General features: G+C 62.0%; 1 protein-coding gene across 1 annotated transcript; it reads left to right on the top strand.

Moving 5' to 3' along the window:
- Positions 1–6,740: 6,740 nt before the first annotated feature.
- On the top strand, positions 6,741–21,152 carry NGFR (nerve growth factor receptor). Its single transcript, XM_054293360.1, has 6 exons — positions 6,741–6,791; positions 10,874–11,018; positions 15,997–16,356; positions 19,025–19,265; positions 19,897–20,057; positions 20,851–21,152. Exons 1-6 carry the CDS (start codon positions 6,741–6,743, stop codon positions 21,150–21,152), a joined length of 1,260 nt encoding a protein of 419 aa, XP_054149335.1.
- Positions 21,153–23,585: the final 2,433 nt, after the last annotated feature.

The following is a 23,585-nucleotide window of genomic DNA, read 5'->3' as shown; positions in this document are numbered from 1 at the left end:
GATGGATGGATGATGGATGATGGATGGATGGATGATGGATGGATGGATGATGGATGGATGATGGATGGATGGATGATGGATGATGGATGGATGGATGATGGATGATGGATGGATGGATGGATGATGGATGGATGGATGGATGGATGGATGATGGATGATGGATGGATGGATGATGGATGGATGGATGATGGATGGATGGATGGATGGATGATGGATGAATGGATGGATGGATGATGGATGGATGGATGATGGATGGATGGATGGATGGATGGATGATGGATGAATGGATGGATGGATGGATGGATGGATGGATGGATGATGGATGGATGGATGGATGGATGGATGATGGATGAATGGATGGATGGATGGATGGATGGATGGATGGATGATGGATGGATGGATGGATGGATGGATGATGGATGGATGATGAATGGATGGATGATGGATGGATGGATGATGGATGGATGGATGATGGATGGATGGATGGATGGATGATGGATGGATGATGAATGGATGGATGATGGATGGATGGATGATGGATGGATGGATGGATGGATGGATGAATGGATGGATGATGGATGGATGGATGGATGGATGGATGGATGGATGATGGATGGATGGATGGATCCATGGATGGATGGATGGATGGATGATGGATGGATGATGGATGGATGAATGGATGGATGGATGGATGGATGGATGGATGGATGGAGGGATGGATGGATGATGGATGGATGGATCCATGGATGGATGGATGGATGGATGGATGATGGATGGATGGATCCATGGATGGATGGATCCATGGATGGACGGATCCATGGATCAGAGAGCAGTCCATGGCACTGGGAGAGGGTCCCATGGGATTGGGATCCCATGGGGCTGACAGAGAATTCCATGGCACTGACAGAGAATTCCATGGGGCTGGCAGAGCCCCCCAGCCCATCACGGGACCTCTCCATGTCCCCACACCACCGTGCCCACCCTGAGGGCTGTCAGGGATCCATCTCCCCATACACCCAGCGCTGGGACCCCTCCTTGAACGCCCCAGACAGCCCCGAGCGCTCCCCGGAGCCTCTCCCTGCTCCGCGCTGGATCCGCTGCCCCCCGGGCACGTTCCCCGTCGCTGTCACGTCCTGGCCCTCATTAAATCCCTCCCTCACGCCAGGATAAAATTGCTTTTACCCAATTTCCTCCCGGCTGTTTGCTGGCTCGGAGAATTCCAGCAGGCCCGTCCCAATCCGATTATCCCGGCCCGATCGATGCCGGCTCCCGACCCTCGGCAAACTCTCACCCGCCCCTCCCGCGGCCCTTCCCGCACCGAGAATCCCCCCAAAGCTGCCCCGGGAAAGCGGTAATTAAAATAAACCCGATAATTGGGGGGATGGAAGCGGCGGGGCCGGGGCGCCGCTCCCGCAGATGCTCGCGGCTCATTTGCATAAGTAATGAAGGCAGCAATTAAGTTTCCTCATCAGGGCTGGGGAAAGAGCTCCCTCCTCCTGCGGCAGGCACTGCTGGGAAGGGGCTCTGGACAGGCGAAATTCCCACCCAGAGATGAAATTCCCACCCGGAGGCGAAATTCCCATCCCCACTTCCACAGGGGAAACTGAGGCACGGCTGAGCCGGCAGCTGGAACTGCCCAGAAATCCACTGGATCTCCTCTGGGCTGCACAATGGGATTGGAGAGTTGTTTTAGGGCCCTTCCAGTGGGAATATTCAATCCTATTCTATTCTATTCTGTTCCATTCCATTCCATTCCATTCCATTCCATTCCATTAATCTCTGTTCTATTTATCTCTATTTTATTTCTAATTTACCTCTATTTTATTTCTAATTTACCTCCACTTTATTTCTAATTTATTTCTATTTTATTTCCATTTTATTTCTTTTTTTTTCCTATTTTCTATTCCTATTTATATTCCTAATATAAATTTCTATATTTTTCCTAATTAAAAATTATTCCTAATTTTTCCTAATTCATTTCTAATTTTTCCTATTTTATTTCTATTTTTTTTTTTTTGCCTATTTTATTTCTATTTCGTCTCTATTGCCTCCTCTTCATCCCCCTTCCATTCCTCCTTTATCTCGTTCTCCTCCAGCCGAGCTCTGAGTCAATTAAAACCAATCCCCACCCCCCAAACGAGAGACAAACGCAGCGAAAAGCGCAGCCCTGAGCCAAGGAAAATAAAAAATCTCCTCTTGGCCGGCTCATCCCCGCTGACACTCGTTCGTTTCCTCCGGGCAGCGAAATTCCTGATCCAGCAGCAGCCCCGGGATCAATCGGTTCCCAAAGCAGAGCCGGCCCTGCCAGGATCGATCAATCATTGATAACGATCGATAACGCTGCTGGGTGTGGCCCTGTCCTCCCTCCGTGCCCGTTCCCCATTCCCGGCGTTTTCTCTCTGGGGTTTTGGGAGCTGCCCGGCCCTGCTTTCTCTGCGGGGTTTGTTTTTCCCAGCCCGGCTCTCGCCTTATAAGGGCCCGAGGATCCATCCCGAGCCCCCGGCTGCCGGCAGGGTGATGGATGGGCCGGGAAACGAGGGGAGAACGGGAAAAGGGAACGGGGAGGGAGGAATTGCAGGCCTGGAAGTCAGGGAGGGAAATGCAAGGGAAAAGGGGGACACCCCGAGGGGATGGGAGTGGGTTTGGGGAGAGCGGGATCGCTCCTGCCCTGGGGCTTTTGGGGTGCTCGGAGATTTGGGGGCACATCCCAGCCCCAGAGGGAGCTCGGGAGGCCCCGGGCAGCACCAGGGGGGACAATCTTGTGTCCCTCATGTCCCTTGTGTCCCCTGTGTCCCCCATGTGCCCCAAGTTCCCCAATCCCCTGTGTCCCCTGTGTCCCTGATGTCCCCCAAGTCCCCTGTGTCCCCCATCCCAATGGGAATTCACCTTCCCTGTTCCACCCACACCAGCATCGCCCCATCCCTGTAGGAACAGAACAACTGGGCCCCATTTCCATGGAATAACAGCCCCAATTCCATGGGAATCACAGCCCGAATTCCTACAGAAATCACAGCCCCATTTCCATGGGATAAATGACCCCATCCATGTAGGAACAGAACAACTTGGCCCCATTTCCATGGAATAACAGCCCCAATTCCATGGGAATCACAGCCCGAATTCCATGGGATAACTGACCCCATCCATGTAGGAATAACAGCCCCATTTCCATGGAATAACTGGGCCTCTTCCTACAGGAATCACAGCCCCATTTCCATGGAATAACTGACCCCATTCCTACGGGAATCACAGCCCCATTTCCATGGGATAAATGACCCCATCCCTGTAGGAATAACAGCCCCATTTCCATGGGATAACTGACCCCATTTCTATGGGAATCACAGCCCCATTTCCATGGGATAAATCACCCCATCCCTGTAGGAATCACAGCCCCATTTCCATGGGATAAATGACCCCATCCCTGTAGGAATAACAGCCCCATTTCCATGGGATAACTGACCCCATTTCTATGGGAATCACAGCCCCATTTCCATGGGATAAATCACCCCATCCCTGTAGGAATAACAGCCCCATTTCCATGGGATAAATCACCCCATCCCTGTAGGAATAACAGCCCCATTTCCATGGGATAACTGCCCCATTTCTATGGGAATCACAGCCCCATTTCCACGGGATAAATCACCCCATCCCTGTAGGAATAACAGCCCCATTTCCATGGAATAACTGGGTCCCATTTCCATGGAATAACTGACCCCATTTCCATGGAATCACAGCCCCATTTCTGTGGGATAACTGACCCCATCCCTGCAGGAATCACAGCCCCATCCTAATGGGAAAATCTCCCCTCTGAGCCGATTTCCCAGAGCACTCCCCACTTTCCCCAGGCTGCATCCAGGGCAGGGATGGGATGGGATGGGATGGGATCAATGGGATGGGATGGGATGGGATGGGATGGGATGGGATGGGATGGGATCAATGGGATGGGATCAGTGGGATGGGGCAGACTGGGTTGGGCTCTTCCAGGGCTGGGGAATTTGGGAATTTCCCGGGATGATTCCCAGGCTGGCACCGGGCACGGGGGTGGCAGGGACGATGCTCGGGGACAGCAGGCCGTGACCTCGGTGTCCCCAGCACGGGGGGGGGGGGGGGGGGGAGGAGGAGGATGAGGAGGGAGAGGAGGAGGAGGGGGAGGAGGAGGAGAGGAGGAGGAGGGATTTATGTGAGGGCCTGAGGAGAACATCTGGATTTGCCACTTGCTGCGGTAAATTAATTGTGGGATCCCGCGGCTGCTCCCCCGCTGTGCCAGCCCTTCCTCCCGTCTGCTCCGGGGATGTCCCCGGGGATGGTGGCCCTTGTCCCCTGCCAGTCCTGTCACCCCTTCCCGTCCTGCTGGGGCTGTGGTGCCATCGGCGATCCCATAGAAACCCGTTAAAATGCTGGGATTATGGCTGGCATCCCAAAAAAACCTGGGTGGGCATGCCAAGCAAACTCAGGTGGGCACCCCAACCAACCCTGGGTGGGCTGCCCAATCCTGGGTGGGCACCCCAGTCCCGGGTGGGCACCCCAACCAAACCCTGGGTGGGCTGCCCAGAATAACCCAGGTGGGCACCCCAATCCTGGGTGGGCACCCCAATCCCGGGTGGGCATTGTAGTCCTGGGTGGGCACCCCAGCCCCGGGTGGGCACGGCAGCCCCGGGCAGCTCCAGCCCGGTCCCACCTGGCCCCAGCGTGGCGTTCCTGGCTGTGAACTCGGCTCCATGTGGCGCGCAGATGTTCCGCCCGTGACGGAGAACAAACGGCAGCCTTGGCTCGGCTTGAGTCGCGCGGAGGAGCTGCGAGAGAGGGAACGGAGAGAGGGAATGGAGAGAGGGAACTGAGAGAGGGAATTGAGGGGGAATTGAGAGAGGGAATGGAGAGAGGGAATGGAGAGAGGGAATGGAGAGAGGGAACTGAGAGAGGGAATTGAGAGGGAACTGAGAGAGAGAATGGAGAGAGGGAATGGACAGAGGGAATGGAGAGGGAATTGAGAGAGGGAATTGAGAGAGGGAACTGAGAGAGGGAATTGAGAGAGGGAATTGAGAGAGGGAATTGAGAGAGGGAATGGAGAGAGGGAATGGAGAGAGGGAATGGAGAGAGGGAACTGAGAGAGGGAATTGAGAGGGAACTGAGAGAGAGAATGGAGAGAGGGAATGGACAGAGGGAATGGAGAGGGAACTGAGAGAGGGAATTGAGAGAGGGAACTGAGAAAGGGAATTGAGAGGGAATTGAGAGAGGGAATGGAGAGAGGGAATGGACAGAGGGAATGGACAGAGGGAATGGAGAGAGGGAATGGAGACAGAATTGAGAGAGGGAACTGAGAGAGGGAACTGAGAGAGGGAATGGAGAGAGGGAATGGACAGAGGGAATGGACAGAGGGAATGGAGAGAGGGAATGGAGAGAGGGAACTGAGAGAGGGAATTGAGAGGGAATGGAGAGAGAGAATTGAGACAGGGAATGGAGAGAGGGAATGGAGAGAGGGAACGGAGAGAGGGAACGGAGAGAGGGAACTGAGAGAGGGAACTGAGAGAGGGAATTGAGGGGGAATTGAGAGGGAACTGAGAGAGGGAATTGAGAGAGGGAATTCCGAGCAGCCCTTCCCGGGCCGAGCCGGGAGCAGCTGGCCCCGAGCTCCTCAGAGGCTCCAGATTTGGCTTTTCCAGCAGAAATCCAGCGGGACCCTGGGGCTGCAGGGCCGGGAACTGCCGGGTTTTGGGAGCCCCAGCAGCACCTGCAGAGCCCGGAGCGGGCAGGAAACACCTGGAGCTGGATGGACACGAGGCCAAATCCGCTGGGCTGTGGCCACAGGAGTCACAAGGGCCACAGGAGCCACCCTGGGGCAGTGCCAGCGGGTCAGGGCCGCTCCCAGTGGCACCAGTGACCCCCTGGCATTGATGGGTGACCCCGCAGAGCCGTGCCAGGGGTGACACAGCGCTGTGGGATGGCATTTCAGAGCAGGGACAGGGTGACATAGAGCTGTGGGACAGGGAACCAGCCCTGGCATTTCAGGACAAAGGAGGTGGCACTCGGGGACCTTTCAGGGTCCAGATGGGATTTCTTTGCTGCGGAGGGCAGAAATACAAAGATTTAATTCAGCCCCCACCCGTGTCCCCCTCGGGGGCCTCTCGGTGTCACCCGCGGGGCTGGGACAGGCCTGGGGTGTCCCCAGGGTGGGGACGTTGTCCCTCGTCCCCTGTCCCTCGTCCCTTGTCGCCTGCGGCCGGAGCAGGGCTGGTCCCCCCACCCCGGTGCCATCGGAGACCCCACCCCGCTGGGGACACAGGGACCGGGACAGACGGACGGACGGACGGACAGACGGACAGACGGACAGACGGACGGACGGACGGACGGGGAGAGGCGGGGATGCAGAGGCGCTGAAGGACGGACAGACAGCGCAGGAGGAAAAGCGATGGATGGGACTGAAGAGCTCGGGGCGAGCGCGCCCCAAAAGCGCTCGGGGCCGGAGGGTCTCGGGGGGTCCCGGGGGGCTCAGGGGGGGCTCGGGGAGGCTCCGGGGGCTCTCGGGCTTTGTGTGGCGGCGGCGGAGGGTGCGGGCTCTGCCGCTCCGTGATGCTCCGGGGGCGGGGATGGTGATGATGATGAGGAGGAGGAGGAGGAGGGGGAGGAGGGACTCGCAGCCTTTTCTGGCCCCGCCGCGGCGGAGAGCGGCAGAGCTCGGGCAGCCCGGCCGCGCTCCGCTCCGCTCCGCTCCGCTCCGGGGGTGGCACCGGCGCCGCTGCCCCGCCATGGCCGGGCTCCTGCCGCTGCTGCCGCTGCTGCTGCTGCTGCTGCGGGCGGTGAGTGCGGGAGCAGCGCCCGGGCAGCCCCCGAGCCCCGCGGGGAGGGGATGGAGCGGCCCAGCGGCACCGGAGCGGCACCGGAGGCTCCGGGGCACGGGGAGTCCCCGCGGCGGCACCGGGCGGGGAAGGGATGGAGGGGCCCGGGGGCTTCACACGAGGGGTTCGGGGGCTCCCGGGGGCTTCACACGGGGGGTTCGGGGGCTCCCGGGGTGGGGGCCGCGCGGGTGAGGGGCAGGGACACCCCGAGCGGGGCTGGAGGGTCCCGGGGGCACCGGAGAGCGCCGGGCAGAGCTCTTGGGGTGCGGAGGGGAGCTGGGTGGGGATGGGGGTCCCGCAGCCCCTCCGGTGCCGCTATCCCGGCTCTGGCACAGCAAAGGGTGACGGAGCCCAGCCCGGGGGGAGCGGCGGCAGAACCCCCCCAGCGCCTCCATCACCGCCCCCCACGCACCCCCAAACCTCTCCCGGACTTTCCCGGCTCCGAACTGCCCCGGAGCTCAGGCTCAGACCCGTTTCCCCCCGGCAGAGCCCTCGCTGTGTGTTCCAGACAAAAAACTTCAGGGCAGGGGCAGGAGGGCAGCGGAGAGGGGAGAGGGGCCGGGGGGTCCGGACCTGCAGCTGGGGCAGGATCGGGGCTGTTTGGGGGTCCAGACCTGCAGCTGGGGCAGGATCGGGGCTGTTTGGGGGTCCAGACCCGCAGCTGGGGCAGGATCGGGGCTGTTTGGGGGTCCAGACCCGCAGCTGGGGCAGGATCGGGGCTGTTTGGGGGCCGGGATTTGCCGGGGGTCCCAGGGGGGCTCTCAGGCAGCCGGACACCCCCCGGGCAGGATATTAAAGGCGGAGTTCGGGGCTGCGGAGCGGGGCTGGCACCGCGGGGTCGGGGGGGTCCTGGCTCCTTTCCCCGTCCCCCCCTCGGGATCGCGGTGCCCAAACCCCCCCGGGGCCGCTGGGACCGGAGCGCCCGGAGCTGTCCCGGCCGGATGGATCCCAACCATTCCCCCCCGGGCATCTCCCGCCGCCCTCCCCCCGGCCGCTGCGGATGTCCCCAAATCGCCGCTGCCCTGTCCGGGGTCACCTCCGGGGCTGGCTCTGCCCTGCGGGGCTGCGAGTGTCCGGGGGGACAACGGGGACCCGGCTGTGCCCCCCCAGCTGTGCCCGCACCCCGGGACCCCCCGAGATCCCCCAGGACCCCCCGGGACACCCCAGGACCCCCCGAGACCCCGCGCTCGCCCCTCGGTGCCTCCCGGGTCCAGCCGGAGTCGCGGGGCTCGGACGCGGCTCCCGCAGCTGCCCAAAGTTCGGGAATCGCTGGGAGCGGGGATTTGGAAGCGGGGATTTAGGGGCCGGGATTTGGGAGCCGGGGTTTGGGAGCCCGGATTTGGGATTTGGCCTCTCCCAGAGCGGGGCTCGGCCAAGAGAAGCAGAGCTCGTTCGGATCCCGGCCGGGCTCGGATCTCGGATCTCGGCTCCAGCTGGAGCATCCCCTGCCCCTTGCGGCCGCTCCAGAGCTCCCAAATCCCGCTCGCAGCGGCTCCGTCCTCACCCGCAGCCCCTGCCCGGCCTCCAGCCCCCCCGAGCCGCCTCCGAACGCCGCTCGGAGCTTCCAGAGGTGCCGCCCGCGCCCTCCGGGCCGGGCCGGCTGTCAGGATGCTTTATGGCGCTCATTCCGCGCCTTTGTCACCGCCGGCCGCGCTCACAACGCGGCGTTTCCGCGGCCTAACGCGGACCAGGTGCCCCTGCCCAGGCTCGGGGGGGCTCGGAGCCCCCAGCCCCAAAGGGAAAGCCCCGGAACGAGGGGGGCCCGCGGCACCTGGAGCGGGGAATCGCCTTTAACGCAGAGCGCGGGGAGCGTGGGCGGGGGAGCCGGGATGGAGGGGACAGGTGGCCCTGGAGAGGGACCGGGTGGCCTTGGAGAGGGACCGGGTGGCCCGGCCATGCCCATCCCAAGCGGGCAGCTCGCAGCTGTGAGGGAGATGGGAGATCTGGGATCGGAAGGAAATTTGGAATCGGGGGAAATTCTGGGATTGGAGGTAGATCTGGGATCAGGGGAAGGTCTGGGATCGGTGGAAACTCGGGGATTGTGGGATGATCTGGGATCTTGGGGTGCTTTGGGATGAGGGGAAGATCTGGGATCATGGAATGCTCTGGGATCAGGGGAAGATCTGGGGTTTTTGGAGGCTCTGGGATCTCTGGAAGATTTGGGATCATGGGATGCTCTGGGATCAGGGCATGCTCTGGGATTGAGAGAAGATCTGGAAGATTTGGGGTCATGGGATGCTTTGGGATTGAGGGAAGATCTGGGATCTCTGGAAGCTGTGGGATCACCCAGATGCTCTGGGATCGGGGAAAGCTGTGAGATCTCTGGGATCTCTGGAATTGTGGAATTCTCTGGGATCCCTGGAAGTTCTGGGGTCTCTGGAACTGTGGGATGCTCTGGGGTCTCTGGGATCATGGGATGCTCTGGATGCCCAGGCCCAGCCCCATCACCACTCACAGCCAGCCCCATTCCCAGCCCCTGGAATCACATCCCTGGGATATCTGAGTTGCCAAACGCTGCCCTGGAGGAGCTCGGGATGGGCCGTGCCCGGCTGGACCCCAAAACCCCAAATGTGCGCCCCACGTGTGGGCACCGCCGCACCCCAAACCACTCCCAGGGGACATTTGGGGTGCTGGGAGGGTTCCCCGTATTCCAATCCCTCCTGCCTGCCTGGAGTGGGAAAAGGGGCTGGAAAAGTGTTCTGGAAAAGGGGTTTGGAAAAAGGGGGTGAGAAAAGGGGCTGGAAAAAGGATCTGGGAAAAGGGGCTGGGGAAAAGGGGATGGGAAAGGGCCTGGGGAAAGGGGCTGAGAAAAAGTTCTGGGGAAAGGGGCTGGAAAAAGGGTCTGGGAAAAGGGTCTGGAAATAGAGCCTGGGAAAAGGGGCTGGGAAAAGGGGCTAGAAAAGGATCTGGGAAAGGAAAAAGGGGCTGGGAAAAGGAGTTGGAAAAATGATCTGGGAAAACGTTCTGGGAAAGGGTCTGGGAAAAGGGTTTGGAAAAAGGGCTGAGAAAAGGGTCTGGGAAAAGGGCTTGGAAAACGGTTCAGGAAAAGGGTCTGGGAAAAAGGATTGGTGAAAAGGATCTGGGAAAAGGATCTGGAAAAAAGGGCCTGGGGAAAGGATCTGGAAAAACGGGCTGGGAAAAGGATCTGGGGAAAGGGTCTGGGAAAATGTTCTGGGAAAAGGCTCTGGAGAAGGGTTCTGGAGAAGGGCTCTGGAAGGAGGCGCTGCCAGGGCGGGCTGGCGGGGAGGGGGAGCGGGAGCGGCCGCCTCGCAGCGCGGGGTAATTGGAGCACTTTGTCATTCAGCTGCCTGCAATTGGCGCTCCATTGTCTCGGCCCCGCCGGATGCGGAGCCCCGAGCGCCGCTCCGAGCGCGGGGACGCGGCCAAGGCGCTGCTGACGAGGCCGCCAGACGCTCCCGCGGGGCTCTCCCCCATTGCCCAGCATCGGCCGGGGGTCCGTGGGTGGGCGGGAGGCAGAAGGGGCTGTGGGAAGGGGCTCCTGCACCCCACGGGTGCAGAGCCCCGAGGGGTGTTGGCGGCGTTCAGGTGTGGTGACAGGTTGTACCTGTCGGGTTGTACCTGTCGGGTTGTACCTGCAGGGACACCCAGGCTCCTGCTGCTCCCTCAGTCCCCCATTTCCGCCCCGTTTCCCAGGGGGTTTTGGGGGGCAGAGGAGCCCCCCAGACCCTCCATGGGGCAGGGATTCCTCCTCTCCTCTGCCATTCCCAGGCTGGGAAGGGCTGAGCCCCCCAAATGGCTCAGCGCCCTTAGGGGAGGTGGCTGAGGAAGGGACAGGGACAAACCTGTCACCACACAGCGGCCACATCACCCCAAACCCCCCCTGGGGACCCTCCCGGCTCCCTCCAGCACAGATCTCAGCAGGGCATTTCCCAAGGAATTAATTTTGCCTGGAAAAGCGCTTTTCTCCCCCAAATCACCGTTCAGCAGAGAGGCGTGTCCCCAGAGCGGGCCCTTCCCTGGCTGTCACATCCCTGGGGGTGACAGATGTGACAGGGGTGACCTCTGGGCTCTGCTCTCCGCAGGGCCCCGGTGCCGGCGCCTCCAAGGACGATTGTGCCTCCAGGCTGTTCACGCTGGGCGGGGAGTGCTGCCGCCTCTGCAACGTGGGCGAGGGCGTGGTGCAGCCCTGCGGGGTCAACCAGACGGTGTGCGAGCCCTGCCTGGACAGTGAGTACCCCAACAGCCCCCAAAGTGTCACAGCGTCCCCATGTCACACCCCTGTGCTGACTGTGAGTACTCCAAACACGCCCCTGAAAGTGTCACAGCGTCCCCATGTCACACCCCTGTGCTGACTGTGAGTACCCCAAACACCCCCCTGAAAGTGTCACAGCGTCCCCATGTCACACCCCTGTGCTGACTGTGAGTACCCCAAACACCACCCAAAGTGTCACAGCGTCCCCATGTCACACCCCTGTGCTGACTGTGAGTACCCCAAACACCCCCCTGAAAGTGTCACAGCGTCCCCATGTCACACCCCTGTGCTGACTGTGAGTACCCCAAACACCCCCCTGAAAGTGTCACAGCGTCCCCATGTCACACCCCTGTGCTGACTGTGAGTACCCCAAACACCCCCCTGAAAGTGTCACAGTGTCCCCGGGTCACCCTTGTGCTGACAGTGAGTGCCCCAAACACCCCATTGTGCCCCCCAAAGTGTCACAGCGTCCCCAGGTCACCCCTGTGCTGAACCAAGAGGGGATCGGGCCGGATTCTGGGGAAAGGATGGGGTAAAATGGGAGATTCTTCCCCAAAGTGGGAGTTTGGGGTGTGGGGAAGGGCACAGCCCCACAGCGGGGTCTGGGCAGTGCTGTCAGGCACAGAGGGGGATTGGGGTGTGGACAGAAGGGTTTGGGATGTGCTCAGGGGGGTTTGGGGTGTGCACAGAAGGGTTTGGGATGAGGAGGGAGCAGACAGGAGGCAGAGCAGGCTGGAGGAACAGAGCCAGAGCTGGAGGAGCAGAGCCAGGGCAGGGCTAAAAATACCTCAGCGTCCTGAGAAATCGATGGACGGCTCTGCTTCCCTGAGCCCGGCCGGGAAACGGGGCTGGATCCCTCCTGGATGGGGGGACGGACCCCAGAGAGGGATCCCAGTGAGGGATGGATCCCAGGGAGGGATCCCAGTGAGGGATGGATCCCAGGGAGGGGATGGATCCCAATGGGGACGGATCCCACTGAGGGAAAAGCTCCTCCCCACCCTCAGCTCTTCCCTGAGAGGGATTTTGGGGTGTGGAGGGAAGGAAACCTGCAAACCCCGCATCTGTCCCTTGCTGGGATGGGGAGAGGAGCCCTGTGGCCCTGGAACCCCCTGGATCCCCCTGGAACCCCCTAGATTCCCCCTGGACATGTTTGGATCCCCCTGGATGCTGGTGAACACACCCAAATCCCCCTGGATCCCCCTAGAGTCCTCCTGGACATGCCTGGATCCCTCTGGATCGCCCTGGACATGTTTGGATCCCCCTAGATTCCCCCTGGATATGCCTGGATCCCTCTGGATCCCCCTGGACATGCCTGGATCCCTCTGGATCCTGCTGGACATGTTTGGATCCCCCTGGATCCCCCAGGACACGTTTGGATCCCCCTGGATCCTGGTGAACACACCCAGATCCCCCTGGATCCCCCTAGGATATGCCTGGATCCCTCTGGATCCCCCTGGACATATCTGGATCCCTCTGAATCCTGCTGGACACACTCAGATCCCCCTGGATCCCCCTAAATTCCCCCTGGACATGTTTGGATCCCCCTGGACGTGTTTGGATCCCCCTGGATCCTGGTGAACACACCCAGATCCCCCTGGATCCCCCTAGATTCCCCCTGGACATGCCTGGATCCCTCTGGATCCCCCTGGACATGTTTGGATCCCCCTAGATTCCCCCTGGATATGCCTGGATCCCTCTGGATCCCCCTGGACATGCCTGGATCCCTCTGGATCCTGCTGGACATGTTTGGATCCCCCTGGATCCCCCTAGATTCCCCCTGGACATGTTTGGATCCCCCTGGACGTGTTCGGATGCCCCCGGATCCCCCGGGTGCCGCTGCCTCGGGCCGGGCAGGCGGAGGCAGCCCCGCTGCTGGCACGGCCTCCAGACTGCGCCCCAGGAATGTGGGCACGGCCCAGGGCCGAGGGTCCCCACCTGCACCCGCGGCTGCCTCCTCCGAGCACTCCCTTGGCCGCGCTCCCGACCCTCGGGGGAATCGTTCCGGAAAAATCCTCTGCGAAAAGCCCGGCCCTGCCAGAGCCCGGGGGGCTGCCAGAAACACCCCAAAAGGGGGGGGATGGCTCTAATTCCCCCTTTTTCCCCCATCACAGCCCCCAAAGCCCGGGGGGCTGCCAGAAACACCCCAAAAGGGAGGAATTGCTCTAGTTCCCCTTTTCCCCCATCCCAACACTCCAGAGTCCAGGGGCTGCCAGAAACACCCCAAAAGGGGGGGGGATTGCTCTAATTCCCCCTTTTCCCCCCATCTCAACACCCCAGAGCCTGGGGGGCTGCCAGAAACACCCTAAAAGGGGGGGATTGCTCCAATTCCCCCCATCTCAGCCCCCCAGAGCCCGGGGGCTGCTCATGATTTATTCATCCCCGCAGCCTCCGGGGGAGGGAGGGCCGGGGGCTCGGCCCCGTTCGCTGCGGGGCTGTAATTGCTCAGCTCAGATCCCCTCGGCTGCCGCTGCAAATGTGCCCACTCAGCCGAAAGCCTTTCCTGGCCACTTCCCCGCTCTAATGGCGCCCATCAATAATTCAGCATAATGCGAGGCATGAGCCCGGGTTAATGGGAGCCGCGTGTGCCGCCCCGGGGCTGCTCCAGCGCTGCTGCTCGGGCGCGGGGCTGGGGCTGCGAGGGGCTGGAAGCGACAGCGACAGACGGATCGGGGGAGCCACGGCTGCCCTGACCCCGGGAGTAGCCGAGGATGGGTTTGGGAGCAGCCCGGGATAGCGAGGATGGGCTCGGGAGCAGCCCGGGATACCGAGGATGGGCTTGGGAGCAGCCCGGGATAGCGAGGATGGGTTTGGGAGCAGCCCGGGATAGCGAGGATGGATTTGGGCACAGCCCGGGATAGCGAGGATGGGTTTGGGAGCAGCCCGGGATAGCGAGGATGGATTTGGGCACAGCCCGGGATAGCGAGGATGGGTTTGGGAGCAGCCCGGGATAACGAGGATGGGTTTGGGAGCAGCCCGGGATAGCGAGGATGGGTTTGGGAGCAGCCCGGGATAGCGAGGCTGGGTTTGGGAGCAGCCCGGGATAGTGAGGATGGGTTTGGGAGCAGCCCGGGATAGCGAGGATGGGCTTGGGAGCAGCCCGGGATAGCGAGGCTGGGTTTGGGAGCAGCCCGGGATAGCGAGGATGGGCTTGGGAGCAGCCCGGGATAGCGGGAGATTTCCCTATCCAGGGAATTGGGGGGTTTGGGGTCCCTCCTGACCCAAACCATCCCGGGATTTTGTGACTCCAAATCCTCTGCAGGTCCAGGGAAAGCCTCAGGGCAGGGGCAGGACATCCAGGCACAGGCACAGGGTGAGGAGGGAAGGTGTTGGGGATGGGAGAAATCCGCTGGTGAGGCTGGGATGGAACCTGGGTCCCTCCCAGGGGCTTTGGGGCTTCATCCCCCTCCGGAGCAGCCCGAAATTCCTGTCCCGAGCACCTCGGTGTCCCCAGGGAAGCTGCTGGGAGCAGGAATCATTCCCAGCACCATCCCTGGGGTCGCAGGGATCCCCAGCCCCTTCTCCACCCCTGGAATTTCCCCGGGCTGGGCCGGCAGCTCCGGTGGGAGCGGGGGCAGCATCAGCAGCAGCTGCGCCCTCCAGGCCGGGCTCCGCTGCCTCTTCCGGGGCTAAAAATATCCCCGAGCTCCTCCGGGAGCGGGCACGGCTCGGAACGGGCATCGATTTCCCCCGCAGCGCGTCCTGCGGGCTGAAACCGGAGCGCAGGAGCCGCGGGGTCAGGCACAGTCAGCGCTGCCACCGGGGACAGCGGGGACAGCGGGGACAGCGGGGACAGTGGGACCCCCGGGACCCCGGCAGGATGTGCGGGGAAAGCGATGGGGTGTGAGGGCAGGGAATGGCCCCGGGGGTCAGAAAGGGAATAAAATCGGGAATTAGCGCGGGGATGTGAGCAGAGAGCGCTGGGATGGGCAATGGGGGCGGCGCAGCCAGGATGGACCCAGGGGAATGGGAACTGGGGAGGGGATGGGGATGAGGAGGGAGGAATGGGGATTGAGGAGGGAGGAATGGGGATTGAGGAGGGAGGAATGGGGATTGAGGATGGGGGAATGAGGATGAGGAGGGGGGAATTGGGATTGAGGAGGGAGGAATGGGGATTGAGGAGGTGGGAATGGGATGAGGAGGTGTCAATGAGGATGAGGAGGTGGGAATGGTGCAGGTGTCAACGGGAAGCTGAGCCTGGAATGATGCTCCAAACTGGGAATTGCAGAGGAATTGGGATGAGGAGGCGGGAATGGGGAGAGAAATTCAGCCTGGAAGGAGGCTCCAAACTGGGAATTGCAGAGGAATTGGGATGAGGAGGCGGGAATGGGGAGAGAAATTCAGCCTGGAAGGAGGCTCCAAACTGGGAATTGCTGAGGAATGGGGAAGGTGTGAATGGGCTGATGAGGAGGGAATGGGGACGATGTTACTGGGCACATGAACCTGGAATGATGCTCCAAACCGGGAATTGCAGAGGAATGGGATGAGGAGGCGGGAATGGGGAAGATGTTACTGGAAAGATGAGCCTGGAAGGATGCTCCAAACTGGGAATTGCTGTGGGAATGGTGCAGGTGTCAATGGGAACGGGAGCCTGGAGTGTGCTGGAGCTGGGAATTGTGGTGGGAATGGGGAAGGTGTCAATGGGAAGCTGAGCCTTGAAGGATGCTCCAAACTGGGAATTGGATGAGGAGGAGTGAATGGGATGAGGAGACGGGAATGGGGAGGATGTCACTGGGAAGCTGAGCCTGGAAGGAGGCTCCAAACTGGGAATTGCTGGAGAATGGGGGAGATGTGAATGGGCTGGGAGATGAGGAGCTGGGAATTCCTGCGGGAATGAGGAAGGCATTGATGGGAAGCTGAGCCTGGGGGGAGCACAGAGACCCCTCTCGCTCTGAGCCCAGAGGGAAATGAAGGAAAGCAGAAGCAGAGCTTTGATCCCCTCCCCGTCCCCATCAGGCGTCACCTTCTCGGACACGGCCAGCGCCACGGAGCCGTGCAAGCCGTGCACGCAGTGCGAGGGGCTGCAGAGCATGTCGGCGCCCTGCGTGGAGACCGACGACGCCGTGTGCCGCTGCGCCTACGGCTACTTCCAGGACGAGAGCAGCGGCGGCTGCCGCGAGTGCCGCGTCTGCGAGGTCGGCTTCGGGCTCATGTTCCCCTGCAAGGACTCGCAGGACACCGTGTGCGAGGAGTGCCCCGAGGGCACCTTCTCCAGCGAGGCCAACTTCGTGGACCCCTGCCTGCCCTGCACCACCTGCGAGGACAACGAGGTGCTGGTGCGCGAGTGCACGGCCGTGGCGGACGCCGAGTGCCGGGGTAAGAGTGCGCCAATGGTGTGTGGCATTGCCACGGCTCTGGTGTCACTGCTGGGACGTACCTGGTGTGGTTGTGTCATTGCCACCGCTCTGCTGCCACTGCTGGGACGTTCCTGGTGTGGTTGTGTCATTGTCACCGCTCTGGTGTCACTGCTGGGACATTCCCGGGTGTGCCAATGGTGTGTGTCACTGCCACTGCTCTTCCCGATGTGGCTGTGTCATTGTCACCGCTCTGATGTGGAGTAAGAGCTGTGCCTGGCGTGGCTGTGTCATTGTCACCGCTCTGCTGCCACTGCTGGGATGTGCCCGGTGTGTGTCATTGTCACGGCTCTGCTGCCACCACAGGGACGTTCCCGGTGTGGCTGTGTCATTGTCACAGCTCTGGTGACACTGCTGGGATGTTCCTGGTGTGGCTGTGCCATTGTCACGGCTCTGCCGTGGGGTAAGAGCTGTACCTGGTGTGTGCCACTGTCACCGCTCTGCTGCCACCCCCTCAGGGACGTTCCTGGTGTGTGCCATTGTCACTGCTCTGCCGCCACCGCTGGGACATTCCCGATGTGGCTGTGTCATTGTCACAGCTCTGCTGCCATGCAGGGACGTTCCTGGTGTGTGTCACTGTCACGGCCCTGCTGTGGGGTAAGAGCCGTGCCTGGTGTGGCTGTGCCATTGTCACTGCTCTGCTGCCACCATAGGGACGTTCCCGGTGTGGCTGTGCCATTGTCACAGCTCTGGCGTCACTGCTGGGCTATTCCTGGTGTGTGCCATTGTCACCACTCTTCCCAGTGTGGCTGTGTCATTGTCACCGCTCTGCCGCCACTGCTGGGATGTTCCCGGTGTGCGCCATTGTCACAGCTCTGCTGCCACTCCAGGGACATTCTCGGTGTGGCTGTGCCATTGCCACCGCTCTGCTGCCACCGCTGGGACATTCAGGTGCAGCTGCCGAGGTGTGGCTGGACCTGGGTTTGGGGAACTGTGCTGGGATCTGGCAGCGCTGGGCAAGGGAAAGGAGCTGGGGCTGTGTGTCTGTCCCCCTGTCCCCATCGGCATCCCAAACACAGCTCCAGCCCCATGGGAAAGGGGAAAAAAGGGGAAAAAAAGGGGCAGAGCAGAAGTCAGAGCTGTGCTGAGCTCTCAGAGGAAGCGGGGCTGCTCTCACCAGGGCTGATCCCCCCAGGGCTGCTCCCACCAGAGCTGATCCCCCCAGGGCTGCTCCCCCCGGGGCTCCCGGCCAGCCCCAGCCGCGTTCCCGGGCGGGCACAGCGTCACTCGGTGCCCCGAGCGTGGCACCACAAAAGCAGAAAGCTTTTCTTTCTTTGTCCCGGCCGCCGCCGAGCCGGGCTGAGGGGCAGCTCCGCCCAAGGGTCGAGTAAATGGAGCCACAAGTCAGGGACACAGCGGTGGCTTTGTCTGCTGTGGGCCCGGGAGGGGGTTCCAAAGGGCAGCGGGGGCTGGGACACGGCAGGGCAGGATGGGACAGGGACACAGCAGGGCAGGATGGGACAGGGACAGGGCAGGATGGGACAGGATGCCAGTGGGACACAGCAGGGCAGGATGGCAGCGGGACAGGGCAGGATGGCACTGGGACACGGCAGGGCAGGATGCCACCAACCCCCCTGTGACGGCGACAGTGACACCACCGAAGCCCCAGGGCTGGCGGGGCACAATTCCAGCCTGGCACAATCCCAGTTTGTCACAATCCCAAACTGGCACAATCCCAGCCCAGCACAATCCCGGCTCAATCCTGATCCCAGCATGGCACAATCCCAGCGTGACACAATCCCAGCTCAGTCCTGATCACAGCCTGGCACAATCCCAGCCTGGCACAATCCCAGGGGGTTGGCAGGGGGGTGGCAGGGCGAGGTCCCAGCTCCTGGCACAATTCCCATCTCAGTCTCACTCCGGGATGGGCTGAGGGACGTGGCCTGGCCCTGGCACCGGAGAGGGCACAGGGAATTCGGGATGGGATTGGATGGGATCAGATGGGATCACACGGGATGAGGCTCCCACGTGTGTCCCCGGGACAAGCCCAGACGGCCCCGCGGCTCCCGGGACACGCCCGGGCGTGGCAGGATTGGGGTCACTCCCGGGCGGAGCCGCAGGGGCCGGGAAAGGAGCAAAGCCCTGGAGCTGCGGGAGCGGCTGCGTGCGGGGCGTGGGCACCTGGGCTGCCCCAGGATGGGTATGGGGACACCTGGGCTGGGCCAGGGCGGGTTTGGGGACACCTGGGGCACCTGGGCTGCCTCAGGGTGGGTTTGGGGGCACCTGGGCTGTCCCAGAATGGGTATGGGGACACCTGGGCTGGGCCAGGGCGGGTTTGGGGACAGCTGGGGCACCTGGGCTGCCTCAGGGTGGGTTTGGGGACACCTGGGCTGGGCCAGGGCGGGTTTGGGGACAGCTGGGGCACCTGGGCTGCCTCAGGGTGGGTTTGGGGACACCTGGGCTGCCCCAGGATGGGTATGGGGACAGCTGGGGCACCTGGGCTGCCTCAGGGCGGGTTTGGGGACACCTGGGGGGGTTTCTCTGCCTCAGGGCGATTTGGGGTCAGCTGGGGCGGCTCCCCTGGGTTTGGGGGCCACAGCAGGAGCTGTGCCCCAAGGGACAGCGCTGACACAGCCACGGCCACCCCCGGCTCATCCTGACCCCCATTTCCCTTCCCTCCGCCCCGCCAGGGCTCCACCCTCGCTGGACCACGCCGGCCCCGTCCCTGGGGGGCTCTGAGAGCCCCGAGGCCACCAGGGAGCCGCCGAGCACCGAGGGCGGGCCCAGCACCGCGGCCGACACGGCCACCACCGTCATGGGCAGCTCGCAGCCCGTGCTCACCCACGGCACCAGCGACAACCTCATCCCCGTCTACTGCTCCATCCTGGCCGCCGTGGTGGTGGGGCTGGTGGCCTACATCGCCTTCAAGAGGTACCGGGACAGGGATTTGGGGAGGGGGGAACTGTGGGACCCCTCTCTGGATGTCCCACAGCCACAGCTGCCACCACCGAGGGCACCAGGATGGGAGGATTTCCAAAATTGTGTGAGGGGTGAGGAGGGAGGTGGCAGCAGGGTGGGGGACACACTGCACCCCTGTCCTTGTCTGTGTCCATGTCCCTGCCCCAGTCCCATTCCCTGTCCCTGTTCCTGTCTCTGTCCCTGTTCCCTGTCCCTGTCTGTGTTCCTGTTCCTGTCCTTGTCCCCCTCCCTGTCCCTGTCCTTGTCTCCTTATCTGTGTCCCTATCCCATCCCCTGTCCTTGTCTGTGTCCCTGTTCCTGTCCCTGTCCCAGTCCCATTCCCTGTCCCTGTCCCTGTGTCTTTGTCTGTGTCCCTGTCCCATCCCCTGTCCCTGTCCCTGTCCCTGTCCCGGCACCAAGACAGAAACCAGAAAATGGGACAAACCCACGGAAGGGGACAAACCCCATACAATGGGACAAACCCCATACAAGGGGACAAGTCCCAGACAATGGGACAAACCCAGGGAACGGGACACACCCCAGACAATGGCACCAAGCCCTGCCACCCCCCGGGGACGTCACCCGTGCGCCGCTGTCCCCGCAGGTGGAACAGCTGCAAGCAGAACAAGCAAGGCGCCAACAACCGCCCGGTGAACCAGACGCCGTCCCCCGAGGGCGAGAAGCTGCACAGCGACAGCGGCATCTCCGTGGACAGCCAGAGCCTGCACGAGCAGCAGCCGCCGGGGCAGGGCACCCAGGGGCCAGGTGGGGCTGCTGGGGTGGGCACGGGGCACCCAGGGGTGGGCACGGGGCACCCAGGGGTGAGCACGGGGCACCCAGGGGCCAGGCGGGGCTGCTGGGGCGGGCAGGGACAATCTGGGATGGGCAGGGACACCCTGGGATGGACAAGGATGTCCTGGGGATGGATGGGGACAATCTGGGATGGGCAGGGATGATCTGGGGATGGACAGGGACGTCCCAGGGATGGGTGGGGACAATCTGGGGTGGGCAGGGACATCCTGGGGATGGACAGGTACACCCTGAGATGGACAGGAAGAATGGACAGGGACATGAGGGGATGGACAGAAACACTCAGGGATGGGCAGGGAGGATGGACAGGGACATCCAGGGATGAACAGGGACACCCAGGTAAGGGCAGGAAGGCTGGGCACAGACACCCAGGGATGGACAGGGACAATGTGGGATGGGCAGGGACTCTCAGGGATGAACAGGAAGACCCAGCTCAGGGCAGGGAGGACAGGCACAGACACTCAGGGATAGACAGGGACAATCTGGGATGTGCAGGGACACTCAGGTAAGGACAGGGACACCCAGGTAAGGGCAGGGAGGATGGGCACAGACACCCAGGCAAGGGCGGGGAGGAGAGACACAGACACTCAGGGATGGACAGGGACAATCTGGGAAGGACAGGGACACTCAGGGAAGGGCAGGGAGGACGGGCACAGAGACCCTGGGATGGGCACAGACACCCAGCTAAGGGCAGGGAGGATGGCACACCCCGGGCAGGCTCTCAGACCGTTCCCCCTCTCTCCAGCAGCTCCCAAGGCGGACGGCAGCCCGTACTCAGCGCTGCCGGCCAGCAAGCAGGAGGAGGTGGAGAAGCTGCTGGGCAGCTCGGCCGAGGACACGTGGCGGCAGCTGGCGGGGGAGCTGGGCTACAAGGAGGAGCTGATCGAGTCCTTCACGCGCGAGGAGGCCCCGGCGCGGGCGCTGCTGGCGCACTGGGCCGGCCGCGAGTCGGCCACGCTGGACGCGCTCCTGGCCGCCCTGCGCCGCCTGCAGCGCGGCGACATCGCCGACAGCCTGGCCAGCGACTCCACCGCCACCTCCCCGGTGTGAGGGCCGGCCCGGGGGGCTGAGCCTGCCCGGTGCCGGGGGGAGGCGCTGGGGTCACCCCGGAGCAGCTCCCGGTGCCGGTGTTGGGGGGCTCAGCCCCATCCTGATCGCAAATCCCGGCAGCGGGGAGAGGTTGTGGGGTCACCCTGGAGCAGCTCCCGTTCCCTGGTGTTGGGGGCCTCAGCCCCACCTTGATTACAAATCCCAGCACTGGGGAGAGGTTGTGGGGTCACCCCAGAGCAGCTCCTGGAGCAGCTCCTGGTCCCCGGTGTTGGGGGGCTCAGCCCCACCCTGATCACAAATCCCGGCTCTGGGGGGACACGGTGGGGTGGCCCCCGAGCAGGTCCCGGTACTGGTACCGGCCCCTGATGGTGTTGGAGGGGCTCAGCCCCACCCTGATCACAAATCCTGGCTGCAGGATGGACGGACAGATGGACAGACGGACATGGAGAGATCGCCGTGCTCTCAGCCCTCCCCTCTCCTCCCTTCCACCCTCTTCTCTCCCCAGGGCTCCTCTTCCTCCTGTTCCCCTCCAACACCCCCAAATCCGGCTGCTTTTACCCCAAAACCGGGGAAAGGGCGGGACTGGGGCTGCTGCCCCAGGATTTGGGGGCTCAGAGGGGCTGGGGGAGCGGACCTGGCTCCCTACACTGTGAAATTTGGGGTGCAGCTGCCCACAGCTCTGCAGGGACTTGGGGGAGCAGCCGGGGCCACCCCGGACACCGAGGAGATGATTTTGGGGTGCCACGACCCCCACCATGGGGGCTGCAGGGGACACCGAGGAGACACCAAGAGGACACTGAGGGGACACTGAGGGGACACTGAAGGTGGAAAGCGCTGACCAAGTGCCTGCCCCGCGGGGACACAGGGCTCCGCTCCTCGCTCCTGCCCTGTCCCCGCGTCCCCAAGCTGCAGGGACCACCGAGGCCACCCTGCCACCACTGCACTGTCCCCAAGCTGTCCCCAAGCTGGGCCAGGCCACCACTGCACTGTCCCTGAGCTGGGCCAGGCCACCCTGCCACCACTGCACTGTCCCCACCCTGCTGAAAGGGCTCCAGCACTGTGAAGGGCAGCTCGGCAATGTCCCTCTGCCCCCAGGGTGACATTCGGGGAGGTGACATCACTCCAAGGACATTTTGCGGGCGTTTCGGCCCCACATGGGTGAGCTGGAGCTGCCACTGTCCTGGGGAATGTCCCTTGAGCTGCAACCAGCCTCAGGATGTCCCCTGGGCTGTCACCGGCCTGGAGATGTCCCCTGAGTGGCCACCGGTCCAGGGAGTGTCCCCTGAGATGCCACCAAGCTTCTGGCAATGTCCCCAGAGCCAGGTGAGGGCACCGCCCCCAGCCAGGTGTGGCCGTCCCTCCCCTCTGGATTCATCCCAAAATTCCTCCCCAAAGGCAGAATGGGATTTTCCCCAGAATGGGATTTTTCCCAGAATGGGATTTTCCCCAGAACGGGATTTTCCCCAGAATGGGATTTTTCCCAGAACGGGATTTTTGGGCCCTCCCAGAGGAGAGATCTGTAAATAGGATTTGGTGTTTGACCCAGTGCTCGGTGTCACCCCCTTGGGGACAGCCCTGTCCCCTCCCCAATTCCAACTGGGAATTCCCGTCCCACCCCTTTAGTCCCACCTCGTTTCTGGCCTTAAAGACTCCACGGGGAGGCCCCAAAATCCCACAGCAGGGTTGGGATGATCCCAGCAAAGCTCCAGGGGCTGGAGCGGCTTCCATGGAATTCCAGATCCTCCAGAACCTTCTGGAAATTTCCCTCCTATTGCATTCTGGGTGATGGAAAACCCAGCCTGGGATTTGGGGGATTCCAGCATCCAGATCCTCCAGAATCTTCTGGAAATTTCCTTGCATTGTGGTGATGGAGAACCAGGCTGGGATTTGGGGGATTCCATCCAAAATCCCCCAGAACCTTCTGGAAATTTCCTTCCCATTGTGCTCTGGGTGATGGAGAACCCAGGTCAGGATTTAGGGGATTCCAGCACCCAGATCCTCCAGAACCTTCTGGAAATTTCCCTCCCATTGTGCTCTGGGTGATGGAGAACCAGGCTGGGATTTGAGGGATTCCAGATCCCGCAGAATCTTCTGGAAATTTCTCTCCCGTTGTGCTCTGGATGATGGAGAACTCTGGGATTTGGAGATTCCAGCACCCAGATCCCCTGGAATCTTCTGGAAATTTCCCTCCCGTTATGCTCTGGGTGATGGAGAACCCGGGCTGGGATTTGGAGGATTTCTGCCAAGATCCCTTGGGAAGAGCTGGAAGGGCTGAAAATCCCAAATCCACGTCCCAAACTCTTCCCACCACCCAAATCCAAGGAAATTTGCCCCAAATTTCCAACCCCACTCCCCAGATCCTGCCAGACTGAGCCACACAACAGGATGGATTTGGGATGAATTTGGGGTGAATTTGGGATGAATCTGGAATGG

This window comes from Melozone crissalis, unplaced genomic scaffold (assembly GCF_028551555.1).
Source record: "Melozone crissalis strain CALT ecotype California unplaced genomic scaffold, PUWL_Pcris_2 ptg000138l_1, whole genome shotgun sequence".
Classification (NCBI taxonomy): Eukaryota; Metazoa; Chordata; class Aves; order Passeriformes; family Passerellidae; genus Melozone; species Melozone crissalis.
This window is presented reverse-complemented; position numbering and strand designations above follow the sequence as displayed.